Source organism: Equus asinus, chromosome 7 (genome assembly GCF_041296235.1).
Source record: "Equus asinus isolate D_3611 breed Donkey chromosome 7, EquAss-T2T_v2, whole genome shotgun sequence".
Classification (NCBI taxonomy): Eukaryota; Metazoa; Chordata; class Mammalia; order Perissodactyla; family Equidae; genus Equus; species Equus asinus.
In genome coordinates this window covers 69464219-69490111 of record NC_091796.1, presented here as the reverse complement: position 1 = coordinate 69490111, position 25893 = coordinate 69464219, and the positions used below count along the sequence as shown (strand labels likewise).

At 38.8% G+C, this 25893-nt stretch overlaps 1 protein-coding gene across 4 annotated transcripts; it reads left to right on the top strand.

Moving 5' to 3' along the window:
* The first annotated feature begins 10988 nt into the window (after positions 1-10988).
* On the top strand, positions 10989-25309 carry LOC106845851 (potassium channel, subfamily K, member 16-like). Of its 4 annotated transcripts, none has more exons than XR_011504616.1 (6): positions 10989-11750; positions 13116-13294; positions 16647-16761; positions 17554-17663; positions 18983-19149; positions 21972-25308. XR_011504616.1 is itself a non-coding variant. In XM_014864287.3 (6 exons), the coding sequence occupies exons 1-6, from the start codon at positions 11714-11716 to the stop codon at positions 24705-24707; spliced, it is 912 nt and encodes a 303-aa protein (XP_014719773.1). In that variant the 5' UTR covers positions 10989-11713; the 3' UTR covers positions 24708-25309. The 4 variants fall into 4 exon arrangements, 1 of the variants encoding a protein (XP_014719773.1); XR_011504615.1 differs by having other exon boundaries at positions 17554-17858; XM_014864287.3 differs by lacking the exon at positions 17554-17663 and having other exon boundaries at positions 21972-22140; positions 24463-25309.
* Positions 25310-25893: the final 584 nt, after the last annotated feature.

The following is a 25893-nucleotide window of genomic DNA, read 5'->3' as shown; positions in this document are numbered from 1 at the left end:
CCTTTCTGTCATTTATGCAGTCTCTTTTTATGAAGTCTTGCTTTTATGAATAGATTCCAAAACAAGCACAGAGCAGACTCTGTGACCCTGGTTGTATTGTTCATCATATACTGCAGGCAGGGCTGAAACGCATTCCAAAATTAAAGACATAAAATGATGATCACCCCCAAACAGTTGGCGAGCCGTTAACTTAGGGAACCTATCCAACGAGAATTTCACTATCCTCAAAACAACTCAGGTGAGATCGCCTGTCTCCTTCTACGTTCCCTGGTTAACTTTTTTTGGCTTTTATCTTAAAAACCATTTTATTCTGTCTGCATGAATATGTTAGCCAGCCCGAGTGGTCTAGTGGTTAAGATTCCGTGCTACTGCCACAGCCTGGGTTCATTTCCCAGTCAGGAACCACACCACCTGTCTGTTGGTTGTCACGCTGTGGCAGCTGCGTGTTGCTGTGATGCTAAAAGCTATGCCACCAGTGTTTCAAATATTAGCTGGGTCACTCATGATGGATAGGTTTCAGTGGAGCTTCCAGACCAGACAGACTAGGAAGAAGGACCTGGTCACCCACTTCCAAAAAAGCTGGCCACGAGAACCCTATGAAGAGCAGTGGGGCACTGTCTGATAGAGCGCCTACCCGGCAGGGCACTGTTTTGTGTACGCAGGGTCTCTAGAAGTCAGAATCAACAGCACTACCACCACCACCAACAACAATGACCATGTTGCAGGAGTAAACTTCCGGTGGGCCTACAGCCTGGGTCTGCAAAGGAAGGCTGTGTCTGCGATCTGACCTCCCGCTTCCCCAGTCTCCCCGCAGACGGCCAGCAGTGCTGGGGTGGTTTTGTATGTGTCACTCGCACCTGGTGAGCAGTTAGTGCTCAGAACAGTTGGCAGCAGGTAGGAAAGTATGGCAGGAACGGGGCCAGCAGAGGTGGCATGAGTGGAAGGGTGCAAAGTCTTCCGTGAGAAAGACAGAAACTCTCCTGCCTGGGGGAATCCTCAGTCAGCGTGGGTGACAATCCTGTGGGAGTCTGGGAAGCCACAGCCCCGTTCAACAGCAAGCCACATGCACTGTCTCGGGCTTTGTGCAACCACCTGCACACGTTGCTGTACGCTGCGCCATTCAAAACACTTCTTGTGCTTTAACTGGGTCTGTTGGAATTTTTCTGCTGGTCCATCCTTCATCCAGCTGTGACAACTTCATGTTCATTGTCTGAAGAGGGCGTAGGTTTGAATCACACGGACTCCAGGGTTTCTATGTTTCTCAGTTCTTACACTCATATTAAGGGTTTATGAGGATGAGGTGATGATGGCCTTAAAATCCTCTGAGATAACCAAAAAGACCATGCAAAGTGAAGAGCGCCTCTTTCCGTCCTAGTACCCAAGGGAAAATCCCAGCGCACTGCCGTTTGTGTGAGATAATCTGTTTAGCTTGTCTAGTAGACTGTGTTTCCATGTCTTGTGGTTTGGCCCTAAGTTCTAAACTGAGTTGAGTTAAACCTGTATACACCATGTTAATAATTACAGGCAATATGGTTTGTTATAAATGTTGATAAAAGCAAGACCGTAATGTACCACAATCTGAAATCTCTGATGATTAGGATAATAGTAGTGAGCAGGAGCAACGCTTCCAGGCCTAGATGGGCTGACCGTGTTACCATTTGTTCCCAGAAGAGACCTGGGACAAGGCAGGCGACCCCACAAGTCAGGGGCACTGGCTAAATATCGTGTTGCCTTTCAGGATAACCTAATTCTGTCTAAATTCTAGACGACGCAAGTGTAAAACAAAGATGTTTATTTTAGTATTCCTCTGTATTCCAAATAAAGCTGCATCGTGACTTCATGGGACAGGACAGACTAGTATCTAACGCTCAGAACAAGACAGGATCTGCTAATTAGCTCAGAGAACATGCTCAGTGAAATCTGTGCTGGACTGGATGCGAGCATATGCAATGTAGGTATGCCGCTGGCTTATTAGCTTCGGTTGCGTAAATGGAACCGATGAAAGTTTTAGGACCTTTTTTTTTACAGTTAAATTGTCTGAGCGTGCTTCAAGTATGCATTGAGTACTCCGTGGTTGCCCTCAGTTCCTTTTCCAGTGAGCCAAATTTTCGTTTGGCACAACCTGTACTTGGCTGGTTTTCTGCCTCAAGTTTTTTAAACTTACAGGTTGCCTGAAATGATTCGGAGGTCGCTTGTCTTGGGAGTAGGGAGGAGAAAAGTTTTAGGGGAGAAAGTCCTGCCTGGTTTCAACCAGAGCAGCTTTCATCTTTTTTGTATGTTGGAGTTTCATGTAAATCTTCCCTGTCAGAGGAAGAAAAGATTTTCACTGCTTAAAAATGCGCTTGAAAACAGTTTGTACAGACCATTGTGCTAAAAAACGGACGTAGTTAAAGTCAACCATTGTTAAATGCGTTCTCAAAAAGGGCATTAGTACTTCTTAAGGCCCATGGAGATGAGCCAAGGTTAGCAGTGTGTAAATCCAAGGGGCGCAAGCTCGGAGGACCTGAATGACAATGGCAGCAATGGTGTTTGGAAAAGCAGGTCACAGGTGGGGAAACCTTCCTCTGTCCGCACTGAAAGTCCTCATGACATCTTTCTGAACTCCCAGATCCCGTCCACACTGAACACCAGCAATGGTGGTCTTGCTTGAATGTTCTCTCTAAAGAGGCGACTGTGGCGTGTCACTTGAAATCAGCTAAAACGTGGTATAGAACCTGCGGCACTCTTTATGGCTAGGTCCACTGTCAGGTTTACGACAGAATCCAGTTTACTTGACTTGTAGATTACTACTCCAGGATGACTGCTCTTTGCAAAGGTTTTGTCTTAACGAAAGAAAATATCAATTTATATGCTTTGTTCTCAGATGTAAAAGGAATATGTTTGGGATTGAAAAAGACACTTTAAAAATGAATTTCTAGCTACTAATGGATCCCAGGGCAAATTGCTACGCCACAAATTTAAAAAAACAGTCAAAACTAAAGCAACATCTTTGTTCGTTGGGTTATAAAAAGGTACATTCCCCTTTGATCTGTTCCTACAAAGGAGGATGTTAAATGTTTTATGAATAGAGTTGTCCAGCAAATTCCTTTGTGGGAACATATCTTAAAAAATATTTAGAGATGAAAAAAAGATTTATGTACAAGAATGTCTCAGCTTTATTTATAATGAAGAAAAATGGAAAACTACTTAAATATCCAGCAAAAAGAATTTAGTTAAATAAATTGTGGTGCATTCACATATCAGAATATTGTGCAGCCCTTTAAAATTATACTTCTGAAGACAAATGATTTTATAAAATTTGAACATAAATGTTAAGTGAGTATATATTAAATATTACTATAAAGTTAATTTAATGCAAATGTTGAGTAAATGTACGTGGAGTTTAATCCCTATATGCTAAAAAAACGTGCCGATATAAGCATAAAAGGACAATAAGGAAAGTCATCTAAATATTAATAGCATTTATCTTTGTGCTGGAATTAACAATAATTTTTTTCCCTCTGGACCTTTCTTTATTGCATACATTCCTTATTAAAAGAACGCATTATTTTTAGAATCAGAAAAAAAAAAGCTAATTATGTAGTGAGGTACTTGTCCAGGCAGAAGCTGACATACTTTTTTCTGTAACAAAATCTGTTGGTAAAGGAACTTGGAGTCTCTGGGAGGAGGTGGGTAATTTGCCTGAGAATTCCCAGAGCGTCACGAGGGGAGGAGACCCAGGTCTCAGTCCCTGCTTCCTGACAGTCAGAGTGATTGAATATCTGTTGATAATGAATTGAAACTGGTGGTTGGGCTGGATGGCTCTCACCTGGACTCAGTAATAGGGAAGAGCAATAACCCCTAAACACGAAATCATCACAAGGATAGAAATGGTTGTCAAAGAGGACTGATGTGTTGGGGCTGGTGGGGTGAAGACAGGAACCCGTTCTGCCCCACAGGATAGCTTCCAGCTCTGGCACGATGCCTTAGACCAAAAACAGCATCCCAGGGACATACGGTGTTAGGGCCAAAGGGGCAGTCTGTGCTAAGGGAAGATGTACACTCAAACCATTTGGTTGAGACCTTAAAAGGAGATGTGAACTTATTTTGTATCTCCAAGCTGGTAAAATGTGACCTAACAGTTGTCATTTTTACAAATAAAGGGATAAAATTAACTAAGAGCACAAACAAGATGTTGAAATAAAGTGCTATAAAATGAGATGAAATTGTATAATAAAAATCAAGAATGATTAAGATTAGACAAACCTCCCAATGATTGTAAAAATAAAACAACCAGATTCAAAATATTGAGATTACATGAATAGAAATAAAAATAATTAACTTAAGGAATATTCCAAAATATTGTTAAAGTTTTGTTGTATATCCTTTGAGATTCTCCATAAAAATGGCATAACACCATACATAGTTGTTTGTATGTAAACATACATACATACATACAACACACAACAAACATAGTTTGTTGGGAACTTGTTTAACTTAAAAATTTGCCAGATGTACATCTGTACATCCACAAATACAGATCACATCATGTCTCTTAATTGCTGTGTAGGATTCCGTTTTATGGCGTCTTGGCAAATGTTAACATTCTGACCGTGGTGGGCTAACTTGGGGGTTGGGATTATGATGCTGAACAGGCTTCTGTCTGTAAGTGGGTACTTTGCTCTATAGATGTTTTTCCTCTTATTGTGAAAACACAGCAACCAAGGCCATACTTGTATTCAGATTTGGGTAATAAGAATTCTCATGAATTAAAAGATAAGTTTGTGAAGGTCAGCAGGACCCAGGCAGAAGAATATTCTGATTTATTAGACTTGACTCTCTAAGTTAGATAAAACAGTTGAGCCAATGTTAGTTTGACCTGCTCTCTCTTCTTGAGTCTTAAAGTGAAATACATACCAAAGAGAGAGGCTGCCCCTGTCCCTTCTGATATAATAGCCATAGACTGGGATAAAGAGCTTTCTTCCCCGGTGGACAGCAATCTGGAGAGACACTATAAATGCTGTGAGCTCTGGATACTCTGGGGCTATTGCAACCACTATTACCTCTATCCTGCCTGAATGAAACCCTGCCCAAACTTTCCCTTCAGGATCATTCTAAGTTGGAAGGGCTGTGGACTCATGTAGATGACCTATGACCCAGGAAGAGTAAAACACATCCATTCTGAAGGGAAACATACCTTGACCCATGAAAGTCTTTCACTGGATGAGGGTGAGAGGGTTTGGGTGGATGTTATTGACAACAGCTACAGCTCTCATTTTCTTTTTACATCCAGTAATTAGAATGTTTTCTTTTTAAATGTCTGGTGGTAAAAAGATTTTAAAACAGTTGAACTATTTAGTGGATCTAAAGAAAATCAGAGCAGGCTGGATGCATCATAATTCATTTAGTCAGTTCTTTAGGGGTAGACCTTTAGTTATTTCCTGCTCTTTTTTGTTTCTTGGCCTGCAAGCATCACAAATATCTTGCCACATTTATTTGATTATACCTTTATAATTGCCTTAAAATGCGATTACTGAGTAAGAGTTTGTAAAACTTTAAAGTTTTTGGTACATCTGGTTAAGTTGCCCTCCAAAATGTTAATAACAATTTATATTTCCACAAAAGTATATAGAATAGTTGTTTTCTTAATACTGTCACCAACACTACCTATTACTACTATATTAAAAATAATTTTTTATGTGTGTGTGAGGAAGATTGGCCCTGAGCTAACATCTGTTGTCAATCTTCCTCTTTTTGCTTGTGGAAGATTGTCCCTGAACTAACGTCTGTGCCAATCTTCCTCTATTTTTTATGTGGGATGCCACCACAGCAAGGCTTGATGAGTGGTGTATAGGCTCGCACCCAGGATCTGAACCCACATACCCTGGGCCACCAAAGTGGAGTGCGTGAACCCAACCACTATGCCACCAGGCTGGCCCCTAAAAATAATTTTTAAAAACTTGTCTAATCTGAAATGTGAAAAATAGTACATCATTGTGTTTTTTCAGATTACTCTGAGAGCAATGATCACGATCATCATCCCTAGTATCTATTTAGGAACTCACTGTGTGGCCAACCACTAAGATAATCATGCATCTTATTTTCTTCTCAGGATAGTACAGTGGGGTAGGTCCTATTAATTCATATATTGGCCATTTATAATTTTTTTGGTGAATTTGTGTTTATGTCTTCGTCTTTCTTGGTGTAGAAGTGCACCTTACACACCAAGGAAATCACCATTTTCCTTATAATCTCCTTTTTGGGGATGAGTCTTTATTGGTATTTCTATTGGCCAAAAGTAACTGATAAGTCAGAAAGTATGGGAAAAACTCAGAAATCAAATACAAACAGAAACAAATAAACCTCAACGTATACCAAATGATAACATAACCACACAGAACAAAAATAATTAATCTAAGTGACTTTTGAATATAGTACTTTGATGTACACCCTTAATGGAATATATTCCAAGGACAAAAAGGACTTTAAAGAAATAGTAAACACTACTTAGTAGATTTGTTGTTAGTAGAGGCATTGATGTAGTAATTCTGAAATTATTTGTGCACATTTTAGAATTGAGCAAGTGAGGACAGATAGATATTGATATTGTTGGGAAACAGGCTCTTACTGAGAGGTTAAGGTGGTGCAAACATAGAATGAACAGGAGGTGAAGAATCCTGTGGTGTATGATTGGAATTGGAAGTATTAGTAGGAACTTATGATTTCATATATGTTAGATTTGTCTCTCTAAGAAACCTCTGGATTTGTAAACACGCTCCAACAGGAAGTGGGTTGCACAAACAAGCTGTGTGGTCCCCAAGTTTGCTCTCTAGGGTGCTTCAGATGTGGAACAGGGGCCAATGGGCAAGGAATTAACTCCCAGAGCTGGAGGTCAAGGAAGCAAGGGCGTTCCTCTCTGAGAGCTCAATCAGGGACTTGCTCTATCACCAGGACAGGGGATCTTCCCAGTCCTAACAGAAGGACGTGACTACTGCTATGGAAACGACTATGGTGTTTCTTCCTTTTCCCTTTTCTGTTCCAAATCTATCTTTGTTGGTGGGGAAAAAAAACCTTTCTCTTAGACTGTAGGTGATCAGAGCAAAAGGAGCCACGTAATGGAGAGAAGCGCCCATCACCAAGAGATCCTGGACTTTGAACTTCATAATATAACTGGATATGACTTTGAGAGCATCTACTGTGGGAAAAGGGAAGATAAGCCATGTGCACTTGGATATTTGGATGGCTTAAGAGGCAGTCTGTGAAGGAGACTGCTTGCTAGCTGCCCCATACCCTTCTCTTTGTTCTCTATAATAAGACAGGTTTTGAATTTTCCCCGAGTCCCAGTCTCCCTTGCACCTAGATGTGGTCATGAGACTAGGTTCTGGTCAACATATATAAATGGTGGTGTTGTGTACCAATTCAGGCTCGCACCTTTACAGTAGAGGTGTGCTCTATTCTGCCCTTTTTTCCTACCTTGCCTCAACTGTGGATGAGGTGGTGAGCCATTATGGACCATGAAAGCAAGTGAGCATCCTAGAGAAGGTACAACAATATAGAAGGAGTCTGGGTCCCTGAACGACCTCATGGAGCAGATCCTTTAAACCAACATTGCACTGTGTATTTCCAGCCTGGTAAATGAGAGAAAAATAAACTTCTAACTAACTTATTCAAGACACTTATTTTGGACCTTGTCATATACAACTAAAACTATATTCCAATTTACACATATAAGATTATATCTTAGTGTGTTTTGCCATGCTATAGTTCTGAAATGCACAGGAATTAAATTTATATTTTTACATAAATTTTTGTCAAGAAACAGAAGTGTTAGTTAAAACACAGTTTAACTTATACAAACATTTTAGACAAATGGATTCAGAATTTATCTTGAAACTGAGAAATGTTATATGTACTTTTTCATTTTGATTCCATTTTTAATGCAAAAACAGTTATACATATTCTTTCAAAAGAATATGAAAAAATGAAAAGAAGTTTGAAAAAATGTTTGTTTTTACTCCTTTTATAAATGGAAAGTTTATGTTCTCAAGTATTTTAATTGGTTGCTCAGAAGGTATCTTTTCCAAACAGAAACATTTTTTAAAGCACAGAGATTGTCAAACACCATTTAAAAACCCAAATGGTTTACATTAAATTTACAAATTCAGAGTTCTAAGTTTAAAGTTCTCTTAGAAAGCTCAAGAAATTATTTTTAAAAGCAAACATTAACGTACACGTTAAGTATAAATTATTTAAAATGATATCATACATGTAACTAATGAAAGTAGGGAACTTTTCCACCTTAATTTTGAAATTTAAAAATCCGTCTTTTTTTTTCTATCTCAAACAAACTGAATTCTTCTAATTGTACACTGAAAGCAGCTGTTTGCCGTCAGGTTGGGTCAGCTTCACTATTTTGCCTAAGAACTTTGCCAATCTTTTAGATTCAATGGAGAGACCCTACAACTTCTCAGCTGAGAGTTTTTTCAAGGGTTTTGTTGTTTTCTCATAGAGTAAAAATAAGAAATCCACTGAATTTCAGTTACTTGCTTCCTTGAATCTCAAGTTCATCCCTAAAAATAAACAAACAACATTATCATTGACTCATCAAATTTTATTTCTGAGGGTCCATACCGTTACAGGTACATCAAGTATGCTGAAATATGGATGGGTACCTCCCATCCATAAGAAGTAGAAAGACACATTCTGGCAGATGATTCAAAGTAAACTTGCAGCTTGCTTGGCCAGGGGTTGGGTGCAATGAGTGTGTGTGTCACCAATTCAAACATAGAAAGAAGACAATCAAAATGAGACCTTTGTCAAGGATTCCACTGTGTATAGACCAAGTCCTTACCTAGGGCATCATTTCTAGTCACCAGGTCCGCTTGAGAAGGTGAGTCAGGGCTGGGAGACAGGTACACGGCTCTGGAGAATTCAGAAACTCTGCATCTGTTATTGTGCAAATGGGATCCTAATTCCTAGCTGACTTCACAGAGCAGAATTGGCTCGTTTCACGTAGTAACATACACTCAAGATTTTGCATTTATATTTCATCTTAACCACCGTATTTATCTTTTCTAAGACTGTGTCTAGCAGATCTGGTTATAAAAACATGGGTAGTGGGGACGGCCCTATGGCTGAGTGGTTAAGTTCTCGTGCTCCGCTTCGGCAGCCCAGGGTTTTGCCTGTTCAGTCCCTGGACGTGGACATGGCGCCGCTCATCAGGCCATGCTGAGGCAGCATCCCACATAGCACAACCAGAAGGACCTGCAACTAGAATATACAACTTTGTACTGGGGGGCTTTGAGGAGAAGAAGAAGGAAAAAAGAAGATTGGCAACAGATGTTAGCTCAGGTGTCAATCTTTAAAAACAAAAACAAACATAGGTAGCATGATCCTGGATGGACCTGACTTAGACAGGTGACAGGCAGTGTTGCATGGAAAGCCTACACTAAAGGTTTGAAAGGGCCTCTGACCTTGGAGGCTGGCGTCAGGAGATGTAGCAATGAGAATTCTGTCTTGCTGTCCTTCTGTTAGACATAGTCCCTTTGAATCAACACCAGAGCATACTTACTGATGCATTTGCATACAAATGTAAATATAAAATCAGCACAATTTTTATACCGTTCCTTTCCTATTTTACATATCCGTATCTCTTTCTACGTCTTATATAGATTTAACACATTTTTAAAACTCAGCTGAAGATTCTATTTACTAACCAATGCTTTATTGATTAGGCTATTTTAATTTCTCATTACTGTTAACAGTGCTCATGGTGAGACCACTCCTTCGCAAGCTTTAGCTCTTAGTTCCGGATTTGAGAGAGCTATGGATAGGCGCTCTGTAGAGATGCAGATGTGGCGCAGGACAGCTCCAGGGGTGACCATACACGCTGGCATCTCAGGAGATGGTGGGCTCTGGAATAGGGTCATGCACAGCCTTCCAGGCTGTATGCGATGGCCCTGGCTGCAGAATTCTACATGTTCCCAGGAAGACAACCTCTCCCCCAGCCCTGGGGGAAGATCTCCACTCCCACCCCTCCAACATTCTTCTTTCAACTCTTCCAGGATTCCTAATAGGCTAGTCTCAGAAGGACACTGCAATTAAATCGGTTATCCACCTCCCCCAAAAACTAGGAATGACTAACAAGGTTAAGGGACTAAGAAATAACTAGGATGAATTCCATCATTCGCTGATTCTCTAAATCCCTGTACTCCTCCAACTTTGACTGGGCACGAAGCTCAACCCTCTGAGTTCACTCCTCATCACTGTCACACTTACCAGGTAGAATGCCATACTAAGATTAGTTGTGACACTATCTGGAGGGAATACCTGGTGGGTTTACAGTTGCTGTCCAAGTGTTCAGGCATGGCTATGAAGTTGAGTACCAGCAATTTATTTGAGAGGAGAACCCAAGAAATACTGGTAAGGAGGTGGGGGAATGAGATTGAAAAGTGGAGGAAGGCCATAAAGGATGCATTTTCAAGCATGTTAATACTGTGGGCCTCTGCGGCTCAACCCCAGTGAGGAACTGGGGAGAGAGTCTAGGGGAGGTCCTGAGACGTGTCTTCCTCTCTGAGGCAGCCCTGGGCGGAAGCTGGAGAAGTTTTTCACCAGCTCCCATCATTGGTTTGTGACTGCTTTCAGGGACATTAACCCTTTGACCTTTCTGCCTTACCCAGTGTGATGGCTGGCCCTGCTCCCAAAGCCGGATAAGAGTTCTTGGATCTCCACTATGGAGAGGTAGGTATCGGGGCAAGTACCAATACTGTCTGCTCCAGGCATCATCCATGCCTAGATTTCTCAGGTATGTAAGCTGATAAATTTCTTACTTTTATTCAAGAAAATTTGAGTTGGGTTTTATCACTTTTAACCAAATGAATCCTGACAAATCCATATAGCAGACATATATTGCATATCTATATATAATATATAAAATAATATAAATCTCTATATATCACTGTGAAATTATTGTGAGAAATAACCCAATGAATAGGATGCATGACCCATGTTAAATTTAATAGTAGTTACCACTTATTAATAGTTATAATTTGAATTTAGTGGCCAGCTACTCTACATCAGTCCCTATGCTAGTCATTTACATGGTACTAAAAATAGTCACACCTTATTGAACCCTTAATTTCAGCCAAGATTTTTAATTTTATTATTTTGTTTAATATATATGTTCTTTTATTTGGCAAGGGAGAAATTAAGGTCCCCAATCAGCTGACCTTGAGATGGGATGATTACTCTGGATTATCAGGGTGGGAACAAGGTATTCATGAGGGTCCTTATCAACAAAAGAGGGAGGCAGGAGAGTCAGCATCAGAGGAAGTTTGAAGATGCTGCACTGCTGACTTTGAAGGTGGAGGAAGAGATATGAGCCAAGGAATGCAGATGGCCTCTATAAATTGGAAAAGGTAAGGAAACAGATACTCCCCTAGTGCCTCCAGAAGGAGGGCAGCCCTGCAGACACCTTGACTGTAGCTCAGTGAGACCCACTTTGAATATATGACCTCTAGAATTGTAATCAAAATTTGTGTTGTTCTAAGCCACTAAGGCTGTGGTAATTTATTACAGCAGCCCTGGGAAACGAATCCATTGTAACTAAAGGGAGGGGCACTGTCTGTAGAACCAGCCACTCCCCAGGTTCCAGGAATAATTGTGATGTTGCTATGAGATCACCCAGAATCTACATCACCGCTCAGATGCTGCAGGGCTGTTGCCTGAGCCCACCATGGGAAAGAAAGATAAAGACAAATCTTCCTCTAAAGGTAGGACTGCTTTAAGATGTTCTGTGTGAGTGGAAGCTTAGCCTGAGAAGCTCTGGCCTAGTCTTGGGTGAAGACTTTCCAGGGGGTTGTTTTTAAAACCATAATAAGTGTTTCTTGACAGATCACTGAATGCATTTTCCTTTTTCATACTCTGATGGTGAATCTTAGAATTTTAATTTTTCTCCTTATTCATAGAGTACAATAAAAATAACAATGAATCTGATAGATTCTGCTTTACTCCGGTCTCTTTCTTTTTGGAATCTAATATTACTCTTCAGTTTAAACATAGACTAGCAAACAATGTAATCATACTGCAAATCTGGAAAAAAATTAGTTACCACTTTTATTGTTTTAACGTAAGTTGAACTATCTGTATACAGAAAGATTAAATTTATTGTCCTTTGAAGAATCTATCATTTCTATGTTGGTGCATTTGATATTTTAAAGTATTTAATCCAATTGGTATATTGACTTTAATATGTACCAACTTGAAGAAGTGTTTCTAATTGTTCTATGACATTTCCAAAGTATATTTTTCAGTTTGTAAATCACACAATAACAAAGTGATTCCATAGTGCCTGGGGCCTGTGCTACTGAGGTCTGAGTCAGTTTCTGATGGAAGAGATTGATAGGGATGTAGGTGTGATTTGGTGGGGCAGCCATATAAAAATCTAGTATATCTCCAAAGAATTTCTATGGGAATTGAGACAATCATTGGGCTGCCTTGTCAGGTCTCACATCAGAGTCAGGTCTCAGCAAGATAATGGTTATTATTCTACTCAGTAGGTAGTAAGATAATAGTTATGTTTCTACTCAATAGGTAGTTTTTATTCTTTCATGCTGAGCAGCACAGAGAGGAACCAGAAATGAAGATAGAAAAAGAGACCTTAGCTTAGATAATCCAACCAAATTCATCTGAATTGGGCAAGCTAACTAATAAGACATATTTTTGAACCTACAAAAACATTTCTCCAAGAATAAACTATACTGGACTCATCTGCCTCTAAATGCCAGTCTATGAATCCTTAAATAGCAGTATTTGACGAAGTCCCCTCCTCTCCTCTTAAGTTGACTAACATTCCCCAGAAACAGAGTTTATTCCCCTGAATTTTCACAGTTCAGGATATTTCATATCAGAATACAATTGGAGTTCAAATTTAATTTTGCCATGCATATTTTGGGATTGTTTACTTTTGTATATTTGTTTAAATATAAGATTGCTATTTTTCCTTATGAGGAGGAGATCTTTTTTGTTGTCTGTTTTCTGTTTTGGGGAGGAGCTATTTTCCGTTACGGCAGTCTGACCTCCTGTGCCTCTCATTCCTCTGGTCTTTAGTTTTCTAATAGAGGTGGTTGCTTCTCAAGTCTCTAGGTGCATACTGTTGATTGCCGTTGTGGGCTACTACTTGATGGGGGCAAAGATATTTCAGGTTCTGGAGACAGACAAGCAGGAGGAGTTGAGAAATTCCTTTTTGGAGGCCAAAGCAGCTTTAATGAAGAACTACGCCCACATAACTTCAGATGAACTTGAAATCTTTCTTCAGGTAAGAGATAAAGGTGCTTTGTTTTTGAGAGTTATAAATGTGCCAATTGTGTGGAAGAGAGCCAAAGATAGGTTTTATAGAATGCCTTCCTATGTGTTTTACCTGAACTAGCACTAGTTTTCTGTCATCTGAAGAGAGATGGAGAAAAAGATAAGCCTTCGTAGTGGAAGGAGATATGAAGACAACCGTATGAGAATGTGAAGGGTGGGACAATACAGTCAGAGGGGAAATGACAGAGCAGACATTGCACGGGCATCTGGACTCTCAGAGGTATCCTGTGCGAGGGTCGGAAGAACAGCCAGGATTGGACTCACTCTCCCACTGATAACAATTATAGAGTAAAACAAATATTTGAAAAGAACTGTCTGAAAACACAGGAGTATAAGCAAAGCAGGCAGGACCCAAAAGGGGGTGACCATTTAAAGAAAGCACATGAGCTGAGTTCCACATCCACCTGTCTTTTCCTCTGTGGGCACTTTCCAGTTAACCCTGCTTGTACCGGGCAATGAGCCCAAGCAGAAAGCAGCAGTCTTACTGGGCTGAGGAGACAAAAAGTCAGAACTTGGGGGCTCCAACAGTGGTTGGAATTTGGGGAGAAAATCCTAAGAGGAGGAATCCTCAGAGTGAGAAAGTCCTCAAATTCCAAACCTGTTACGAATCCCGCTCCAGCTGTTGGCCAACTCCGAAATCGTGTGTGCAGAGTACGCCCTCAGGAAAGCACATGAAAGCAGCATCTGTGATTGCAAAGAGCTATATAGAGCTGTCTGGTGCCAGGGAGACTAAAACTGGAGGTCAAGGCTCACCAGGTTAGAGGGACTTGGTAAACACCATAGGCTTTCCATTGAGATCCTAGAAATGCCACATCTAGAAATAAAATTGAAAACAGAGGAAGCTCTAAAAAAGTATAAAATTAATTTTAAGCAGGATCAAGGTGCTCTCCCTCTATTCCATCTGCCTGTCAAATAAAACCCCGTCCCCTCTTTAAAGAAATAACATCAACCAGAATCTCTACAAATTTTCATGTACTATGGCCGCGCCCAATTAAAAGTTAGGAAGTGTGATTAAAAGTAGAGACAGTTGACTGGAAACTAGGTGAAATCACAGACACTAGAAAGAGACTCACTAACAATTTGATGCGGAGTTATCATCTAAAAACTTTAAAATAAGTGTGGTTAATAGTTTAAGAAAATCTAATAGAGGATAGAGAATTTCAGTAAATGTCTGGAATTCTTTAAAAAGCATTAAACTAACATTATAGTGCTGGAAAACAGATCAGTGGTTACCAGAGGTCAGCGACGGAGGGTGGAGGCGGCGAAACGTGACTATAAAACATCTTCGTGTTTCGTTGATAGAATAGCTCTGTATTCTTGATTGTGGTGGTGATCACATAAATCATTATGTGCTTTTTAAACATGACAGCTTTATGGAGGTATTATTCACATGCTACAATTCACTTAAAGTTTTCAATTCAATGGTTTTTAGTATATTAGAGTTGTGCAATCATCATTTTATGCTATTTTTGCTTAGTTTTGATAGGAGACCTGCATAAATCTTATAGAGCATTGGGAGCAAAACCTCCCTCCCTCCCACCTCCATCCCTTCCTCCTTTTCTTCCTTCCTTCATCCTTTCCTCCCTTCCTTCCTTTAATAGCTATTATGTGCATCTACCTGGCCCATGTCTAATGAATGATGCTGAGCTTGAAGTGCCGTTGGGATTTTTATGTGAAAAGCAGCATTCATTTGCATAGCACATTGCTCCTATTTTTCTTTTCAGTTTTGGACTTTTTGTCTCTTTCTTTAGCAATCAATTTCATTTCTTTTACATCTTTTAGAAATTCTTCACAATTCAGATTTACCTATGATTCTTGCTTTTCAATACTGTGTTTTGCTATTTTGTTTTATGTACTTTTAGTGTTATTTTAATGGAATTTTAGGGGAACAGGCAAGAAAAAAAGAGCCCATCCCACTCCTTTAAATCACAGGTAGCCCTAATGTCATCTTTATGTCATTCTTTGTGTGCTATTTACAAATGATTATGGTGTCCACCATTTCAATCAGCAGTCTACACACACCCCTCCTAGATTCACTCAAGAAAGTGGCCATAATTAAAATTTGCTTACAATCTGTCCTCCTCGCATGTAACCTGTTAGCAGCATTGGCTTTCTTCACACAGCTTCCAAGACACCACATTCTAATTCTGATTTTCCTCCTATTTTGCCAGTTGTTCCATTCTTCTCAATAATCTCTTAATATTGAAGGGCTCCTGGGCTCAGTCCTCAGAACTTTTCTCTTTATGCTCATTTCCTTTGTGGTTCATCTATCTCATGGCCTTTTAACATGCCGACAACTCCCAAATTTATATCTTGGGCTGAGGTCTTTCTCACAAATTCCAGATTGTCTATCCACTTGCCTATTTAAAACCTCCACTTGGATGTCTAACAAACTACTCAGATTCATGATTTCCAGAAATGAACACCTGCTCTTTCCCTTTAAAAAGGACATTTTTCCACCCACCCTCAACCACCACAGCCTTCCTCACCTCACTTGATGGCAATTCCATTCTTTTAGTTGCTCCCATGAAAAGTCTTGGAGTCATCCTTGACTATGCTCCTCCTCTTAGACTCAGTTTGAATCTCTCAGGAAATCCTGCTAGCTGGACCTTCAAAACCTATCAGAGTCTCACTGCTTCTTGTCACCAACACTGTTGCCTCCCCATCTCACTGGACCACCATCTAGTCTCTTCTGGAGCTTCTGGAGTTCTGCAACATTCTCCTAACAATCTCCTGGCTTTGACTTTGCTCTCTGCATTCTCTTCTAACTACAGCAGCCGAAGTGACCCTTTTGGTCTCCTTTTGGTTTGTAAGTCAACTTCTCTGCTCAAAACCTTCAGTGACCCTCTCCATTTCACTCAGACTGAAAGCTGAAGTTCTTTGATCTTACGTGATCTGCTACTCCTCTATTTCCTCTCTTACTTCCTCTTCTTTCACTCTGTCCTCAACTTTGCTCTAGAATAGTCCAGACTCTTACCTGTGATCTAGGTGTTTCCTTTGCTTGTAGTGTTCTTTCCGCAAATACTTGTTTGGCTAACTTTCTCACTGCCTTCGAGTCCTTGCTCAAATCGTATCTTCTCAACGAGACTTTCCCTGACTATCCCCCTCCCAAAACTGCTGTTCCACCTTACTCTGCCCTACTTGTCTCTGATCACCTCCTAATATATTATCTAATGCTTATGTTTATTTCCCCCTGCCAGAATCTAAATTCCACATACGTGGATTTTTTCCTATATTGCTTTAAGGGAAAGGTCATATATTTCATCAAATTAATCCTTACTTCTTTTTGTTTTAACTTGTAGACACTGACTTTTTCTGTAAAAAATGGAATAATCCCCTTAAAAAATGGGACTCTTTATCTAAGTTGGAATTTTAAGAACTCTATTTCATTTGTGGCATACACATTAACCACAATAGGTGAGTATAGTACTTTATTTTTAGTGTAATTTATTTTTATTTCTTATTAGGGTGCCAATCATTTAAAATTTTATCATAGCAGGGAGCTTTGTCTACATGAGCCATAACCCTTCAACCTGCAAATTTAGAACAGCTTTCTTTTTTTTAAGAGGATGTTTCATCAATACATGCAGCTTCCCCTTTATTTTGAATTTTTAGATCATTTGTCTCTTCGTTAGCAAATTCTGTGTGCCTTTTCTCTTTAGTGGGTCATCTTGGCCATGGTATTTCCATCTAGTCTTCCAACATACTGGTGAGATAAGTAGCAAAGCCTGAACCAGCCAGATTTTCTAGGACTCCTGATAGAACTAAGAAGTCTATAAGTCTCCTTGGAATTCGGCTAGAACTTAGCTGGAGAATTTTGTGATTTAAAAACAAACAGTTACCATAGGTTTCTGCTAAACTTTAGACACTTCTAAGATATTTTATTATCAACCAAGGGCTTTTAGTGTTTCCAAAAGGCATAAACGTACCTTAAGATAGCTGTTGTCAAAGATGCTCGGAGAGTCCTGGGAAATGCCACTGTAGACTGCCACAGACGGCTGGCACTGCCGTGGAATGTTTCTTCTCGTGGCACTGGAGATGGTTAATAAGCGAAGGCTGTTATTCTCAAGTATGGCCTGCTCAGGTCTATTTTCCTTTACTGAAAATAGGATGCATGTTCACAGTGACGAAGAATGTAATGCCTGCAAATTCCCAGCCAGATGACCATATTTGTTTAGAAACCAGTCTCACTTGTTTATTGTATTTCAGTGAAAAAATTGGGAGAATCTTGGATTTCAGGGATCCACATGAGGTCAGAGTGTTGGGAACAGATGTCACCATAACCCATGGATTCTGCCCTGAGGAGAATAACAGCAGAGGTCTGAATGTCCTTCCTACCTTGGTGCACGGCTTGGTAGTGCCCACAGAGGCCAGCTGAATGGTGGGCATGCCTTTTGTCATCTGACCCCAAGCCCAGTGAGCCACTCCAGCTCTGAGCCACTGTAGAGAAATAATCTTAGCTTCAGGCAGTTCAACAGCGCCCAATGGCTCTGTTTCACAGGGAATTAAAGGAGGTGAGCCCACTTGACCGTTTTCTGTCATCTGGTGTTCTGACATTTTTATCTTGTTGAGATGGAATCAAAGTATCATCTTGTCTGCGGAATGGAGGTAGTGCTGATATCTCAGTCCTGAAAACTGTCAATTAGCCTGCTTTGTCTTGGTTGTTAAAACAAATTCTTTTAAACACGTGAGTTAAGGAAAACTATGAATTCATATGAGTTCAGGCATGACTTTAAATGGGCATGAACTCCTCGTTTGTTGTAATAGCTTTAACATTGCCAGGCTGTTTAAAATATCACCACAGGCAGCCGAGGGAGTTTTTTTTGTAAACTCCATGAAAAACTGTGAAACTTTGGTATAGCATTCTTCTCCTCCACCTTTTTACGGTGATATTGCATTCTTATTCTTTTATATCATTGAAAATAAAAATTAAACTTAAGAGTCATGAGCACAGAAGGAATAAAACTATTCAGGTCATCAATTATGTGTGTGTGTGTGAGTGTGTGTGAGTCTGTGTAACATGTTTTCACAAAAGCAATCCCAAATCCACAACTTAGAGAAATGAGATGTTGTTAAATTTTGTTCTATACATAAGGCAGCAAATACCAACATGTATAAATTAAAATAAGATTCAGTAATAGAGATTGGCTTATTCAAGCTTGACTATATGCAAAGTAGCAAATTTCTCCATTTTTCTTTTCTTTATCCCATAAATACACCCATTATGAATGATTATAGCAAAATCTACAAAAAATCTCTTTTTTCCCCCAGCAATATATGATTAATTTTCCATATCACTGAATATGCTTGCACGACGTAATTCTTAAAGACTGCAAGATATTTTATTGGACCATTTTACTCAGCATATCTCTTCTAATGTTAGCCATTTATGTTAGTTCCCATTTTTCACTTAAATAATGCTTTGGTGATATTTTTACACACTTCTAACTTTTCTGATCATCTCCTTAGGAGAAATTTCTGAATGTTAAATGACTCAATAATACGTTTTCTTTTAAAAACTATGTGTACTGCCGGGGCTTTCATAATAAATATTGTCAACAATAAAACATCAAAAGTGCGTGTTCCAGAGAGTAGTAATGTTGAGTGGATATTAAATTCGCCTCTCTTCATCCATCAGGTTACGGGACAATTGCCCCCAGAACCCCCATGGGCCAGCTGTTCTGTGTCTTCTATGCTTTACTGGGGATCCCTCTCACTATCATCTTCCTGGAACTTGTGAGTAAAGCAATCTCACAACCACTTTCCGGACTTGGGAAATACCTTCAGAATATGGGAATCAAAGAGGTAATGTTTACTAAATGGTATTTTAAAATTTTCTTACATACGCTTGGATTCATAATCTTACAAAGAATAAGTACACAACACTTAATAAATTCTTGTTAAATACAAGCTAAAAATAATCTGCATTATTATACGTATACGTACATGTATACACACACACACGTATTTGGTATGCTTGCCCTATTTTTAGTGGAACTTCTAGATCGAGAAAAGAGTAATAATACCAAAATAACTACAGTGCTTTATTTTTCTTCTTTGGAGAATAGGAGTATTATTTCAAAGAATTCTTATAGAATATTATGGTATAAATGCAGTTGCACAGGTGTGATTTTATTTGATTCCCTGAACCGCTCTATGAGGTAAGTATGGTAAAACCTAACATCTAGATTTTCTAGAGGAAGTTATCAACTTGAATTCAATTCTTATGATGCTAGAGTCTGAGCTCTTTTATCTCACAATTCCTTTCTTGACATGCTAAGGGCAAGAAATTATTTAAGGCTACAGATTACAGAAGTATATAATTAGGAGAGGGTATTTGGAAAACTGTTAGACAAATGTGTCGAGTTGGGGCAAAGCAAAATAAGGATAGATGACACGGATGGATCATCCATTCCTAATATTCCAGGCATCCCAGAAAGAGATATGCAGAGATGACAAGACCGGAAGATATTTGCTTTTATTACCAGGAGGGTTTGCATGAGGTAATCTTGTGAAGCAGGCTGAATTTTAGTAATAACCCTGCAGGCCTAGCTCATCCAGTTTAAATAGATGACTGAGGCAGGGTGCTCCTCAGGAATTCCTCTTTGGATTCACACTCACTAGCTTAAGAGTAATAACTATGAGGCCAGCTCAATGTCTAAACAGCTTAGTCTAAGCCAGCTGCCCCAGGCCTTCTCAGGAAAGAGCAGTGCTGAGTAACAGCAGATCCTGGCTGGTGCCACTTACCCACTCTCAAGGAAGTGAAGTCAGGAGAAAGAAAGTCCTGGGAGATTATTTCACCAGTTACTCCATGATGGTGGTTAGTGAATGCTCTTGTACTTGACCCATTCCTACCAGCAATTCTCTCTTGCAGGTGGATTCTGGGAGAGGTGGAAAGAGGGGCAAAATCTTTGAGCATTCCTTAGGGACCAAAAATCCTCTGTGAAATAGTTCAACCAGAGAAGTTTCTTTCTCCTTCAAGGAAGGAGATCACATAGCATCTAAAAAGATTTTGTCCATTTTGTTCTCCTGGGGCCACGTTATCAATCCTTGCAATTATCTCTGGTATTAAAGATTTGGTCATTTCAGAAACTTAAGATCTCTTGGACTTTGCCTTCTAAAGCCAGCACAAGGCCGAGGTTGTACCTTATTACATGCTTATAAAGATGTCTAAACAACCTCATCAGACAGGGTCACTCAAGTTCACCAGATAATAGCATGACCCAAATAAAATTTTGTCAGTGATATAGAATGCTCTGAGCTTGCCACCACCATACAAAGTTAAACAAAAGGAGCTATTAACAGTGGTTCCCACAGAAAAGAAAATCCTCAATATAAATTTCCTCTTGTTCCCAAATCTCCTTAGCAGTTCCAAAATATAAACTGGAAATCCTCTACCTGTTTCTTCCACTCTCCTCTAATTCTCCTCTCTCCTGCTCTGGGTGTGTTATATAGGTTGATAAGAAGCATCTGCAAAGTTGATCTGCAAAGTTGATAAGAAGTCTCTGTTCCCAAATCTCTGGAGAAACAAGATATATAAAAATTCTATAACATCAGCTCCATAGCCCACCAAATTTAGAAAGTACTGCAAATCCCACAATACAATGTAATCATTGAATCAGCATATTATATAAATGCTAAAATTTAAGGAAATATTTCTGAGATCCCTTTACCATAATAAGTCAAAAAAATATGTATAGCCCTTAGCATAGTGTCTGTCCCATATGAGGTACTCTATAAGTGAAAGTTTAAAACATGTTATTTCTAATATTGGTTTACCTGTCTGTCTCTCCTCCTCCCCCCAACAAAACTGTAATCTCTGTGTGAACAAACTGTCTTATTTTTACTTTGTACCTTGAGTACTTCCCATGGTACTTACTAATGGGAAAAACTCAGTAAACACTTGTTGAATGAATTTGAATTATACCACCACAAGCATTTAATCAATTAATATGATACAGAATTGTAAATGGAATATCCAGTTTTTAGATGGGAAAATACATTTATTTTTTGTTGTAGTTTGAGGTGCTGAAATGTCTTTTAACAAAATATGATTCTTTTATTTGCCTCAAAAAGTTAATGTCCTGAACTTCCAGATGGTGACCGTCTATCCTACCCTTTTGCACAGCCAGTGGGACCCAGAGCTGGAAGTGGGAGTGAGCAGGTCACAGAGCAAATGAACATTGTAGTCGGAGACCTAGGCATGGCAGGAATGTAAATTGTTTTACATTAAAACTATGCAAAGTGCAACAAAATGCACGAAGAGAGAAAACTGAAATAAAGGGTCAACAACAGAGATTCATAAGGAAGAAGATGGTTCAGTTGACAGAGCTGGGAAATACTCCTAGATGCAGAGGAAGTCTGCAAGTCAGAGTATGGTAGGATTCAGCACGCAAGCCCTTGGTCAGGAAAGGAGCTGAAAGGGGCAAATGGTAGCTTAGTCGACCATAGCTCTCTGGTGGCTGTTGGATTGATATTAACATCTTCCTTCTTTCTTTTCTTCCTTCCTTCCTCTTCCCTTCCCCCCTCTCCCTTCCCTTCCCCTTTCTTTCTCTCCCCTACCTTCCCTCCCATTCCTTCTTTCTTTCCTTCCTTCTTTCCTTTCTCACTTTTTTTCATTTTTTTAGGGACAAGTTAAAATTTGCATGCTCGTCTTCTTCTTGGTAACTGGGCTCCTCATTTTCATCCTGCTACCACCACTAATTTTCACGCATACAGAGGGTTGGACTTATGAGGAAGGATTATATTTTGCATTCATTTCCTTAAGTACCATTGGGTTTGGTGACTATGTAATAGGTAAGTCAACTGATATTATTAATCTTAGAATTGTATTAGCATTAATAGTCACAGAATCAACAGGATTGGAAGTAAAGTATAACCCAAAATATAGCATTTATCTATAGGAGTTAGGGTAGAGGTCAAAACTCCAGTCACCTGACAATCCACGAAAGAATCCAAAATAATTCCTTTCCATCAACGTTCTCCTTTGTTCAGGCCACAGAGTAAACTGATTATAGGAAAATGGAACAGAGGAATTCTTTTCAAAGCATGTCACCACTTACTCATACAGGTATTCAAAGTTCATGTGAGATGAAAATAGTGAGTACAAAGGGTGAATCCCATGCAACATGTGCTTTCAGTCCACTTTCACCTTGGAATAAATACACATCAGGAGGAAATAAAGACCCTCAGACATTAAGTGTTCATGTATATACCTAAATTCAACAGGAAAATATCCAAGAAGTCTTGTAAGAAGGATTATTTCTATAAGGCCTTTTTGTATTGGTAGGTTCTTTAAAGGAATAAAGCAAATTTCCAGGCTATACATTTTGGAAAACTTTTCCACTGATCTTGATTCATTTCTGCCTCGAATTAACATCATAATATCAGGCATTATTCTTACCATTAACATATTTTTTAAAAATTAGCCCAAAGAACATAGGCATAGCACCCCATTGTGCATACATGCACACACCTCACACCTACGTAGAAGAATCAGTTTTCTACCACCATAAGCACAGAGCTAAGAAGCTGATCATTGATGTTTCATCTACTACGATCTATGCGGGTCAACTTGGACAAGCTACTTGACCAGTAGGATTCAATTTGATCTAATATAAAATAGCTGAGATGAGGGAAACTTTGAACTAGTTGATTTTTTTCTCCCAATCAACTAGCCACTCAACCACTCTAGCGATGAGTATTTCTTGAGCCTTTCTTACCATATGAAAGTCTTGAGTGATTTGTGCTGGGGAATCAACATTGACTAAAACTTGGCTCCTGTCTATAAGGAGTACACATTGGAGTGGGTAGGATTTAGACATATAAATAGATAATTACAATTCAGGCTGCGATAAGCCATAAATGATAATAATATAATGTTAAATATATTAATAAATATATATAATATATATAAATAAATAAAATATATATAATAAATATAATGTTAAATGCAATTAAAACGTGTGCTTTTGCTGGATACCTATAGTTTATCCTGTGCTCCTTGGCAAGTCTTCACTGAAGGATATATAGTCTTTATTAGCAAATGCCAGAATGTGACTAGAGTTCTTATGATTATTTACCTTTTGATACACAGTGTTAGTTTTAAGGATATTTGAGGCAAAAATAGTGTAAAGATTGAGAGAATGAAGCCAATGTTCATTGAGTTTCAATGTAGTGTGAGATGGTTGTCGGGATTATGGGTATTTTTTCTTTGTGTTTCTAGTTATTATTTCAAATTACTTTTTACAATAAAAAGTTAAAAAAAATCTGGCATGTTTGTAGCCATAAAGAACAAATCAGTGGCAGAGTGGGAATGTATATTTGTGGATGGCTACATCATTTTTTTCCTTCTTCTTTTTTAAAGATTGGCACCTGAGCTAACAACTGTTGCCAATCTTCTATTTTTTTTCTTCTTCTCCCCAAAGCCCCCCAGTACATAGCTGTATATTCTAGTTGTGAGTGCCTCTGGTTGTGCTATGTGGGACGCCGCCTCAGCATGGCCTGACAAGCGGTGCAATGTCCATGCCCAGGATCTGAACCAGCAAAACCCTGGGCCGCCAAAGTGCAGCGCACGACCTTAACCGCTTGGCCACGGGGCGGGCCCCACATCATTTTTTAAAAAACAAAATTTGAGTTTCTTTTAAAAGGCTCTTTTTTTAAAAAAGGTTTTTATATTTTATGTTAGTAAATCCTTAGCAGCAATGAAAGCAAAGAAATGGTCACATTAACGTATGTCTCAAAGTTTTATGGCACATCTTGACTCCAGCTCATGCTGTAAGATGTTCAGAATTCAGCTCAATAGATTTGCATAGATACTTTTGAAATCATACATAGAAATAGAGCTTTTTTCCCTTCACATAATAGATATGTTACAAAAAAGCTTAATGTAAACAAAATTTTGTAACTATAATCCCATATTCTCATTCAATATGATAGTCATTTCGGAAGTACTGCTTCTTAATTTCTGGTTGGCATTTAATAAACAGTGATTAGACTCTAAATGTAGACATTTTTATGAGTTTCCACTGGTCTGGTATAGTTTATGAGGGAGAAGAGAATATCAGAGGCAAAAGTTATCTTCCAATGATTTAAACGTGATTTACTTTTTGCCTTTAGATACGTATCCCCCTCAGAAACATACACGACTTTACCCAGCAATAATAATACTTTGGTATACCTTTGGTCTTACTTGGATTACTCTTATGTTTGATTTGTTTTCAAAAATTTTGGAAAAAACTAAAAAAACCCTCACTTGCAATACGTTAAGTCAAACAGAAGAAACGTCGTCTACGAAAACTTCATTTTTCTGGGCTTTGAGTGAACAATCAGAGAGAGAGTCTCAAACTTCTCTTGTGAAATAAAAAAAGGGACATGATGATGCAGAAGAGAATAAATGTGTTTTCTTCATTAACCTGCCATCTGGGTCACATCCACAGTGAAGTTTGTAATTCATATTTTATTTTGAATTATAATAAATAACTAATTAAAAATACAAAAGCCCAACTGTCATCATTGGACCTTTCATTTCAAAACCTTTCTTTACGTAATATTTGATACAATAAAAATAATTTATGCAATCGCATGTTAAAAAGAGCAATAAAATCCCATGAACCCACCAAACAACTTGTGAAGCAGAAGTAACGACAATATAATTGAAGCTAACTCTGTGCACATCCCCAGTCCATCCTCCTGGCTCCCCAGAGGCAACAGTCATATCCATCCATGTTGTTAGTGCATCATTACCAAGTTATTTTTTAAAATAGTTACTCTACTTCTGCTCACACCAGAAGGGCATTTGACTTTCTATCATTCCATGTTTTCACTTTAACTTGATGTTGTCAGATTTAAAATTTTTGTCTGTGTAATGGGTATAAAATGCTATCTCACTGTAGTTTTGCTTTGGTTATTCTTGTTTACTATAGAGGGTGAGCACCTTGTGTTTCTGGCTATTCTTATTCATTTATTTGTTTTGTGTGAATTCCCTCTTCATGAATTTTGCCCATTTTTTCTACTCAGTTATTTGTCTTCTATTTAGTAATTTGTAGGAGTTATTTTCTTTTTAATAAATTCTGAATATGAATCCACTTTCAGTTATATTTATTGTAGATATCATATCCAGTTTGTGACTCATCTGTCCCATCTTTATGGTAGCTTTTGATAAACAGAAGCACTTAATTAGAATGTAGTTCATCTTTTCTTTTATAATGACTACTTTTTCCATCTTGTTTTAGAAATCCTTCCACAACCCAAGGTGACAAAGCTATTTTCTGATTAATGTACTTAACCAAATTAATTGAGGACCTAACCTGTGTATGTGTCTTCCCTAAGCACTGTGAGGAATATGAAATGAAGATATAGTCACTGCCTTAATGGTAATTAAACACTGACTAATATTAGATACAGAAAATGAATGCCTTTTGTGTGCTAGTCACTGAGGTAAATGTATTAAAAACTAAAATGTATTGAGCACTTATATGCTAAGTATTTTGCATTTATCATTTTATCTAATCCTCACAATAACCTTAGAAGTAGGAAAATAATACCATT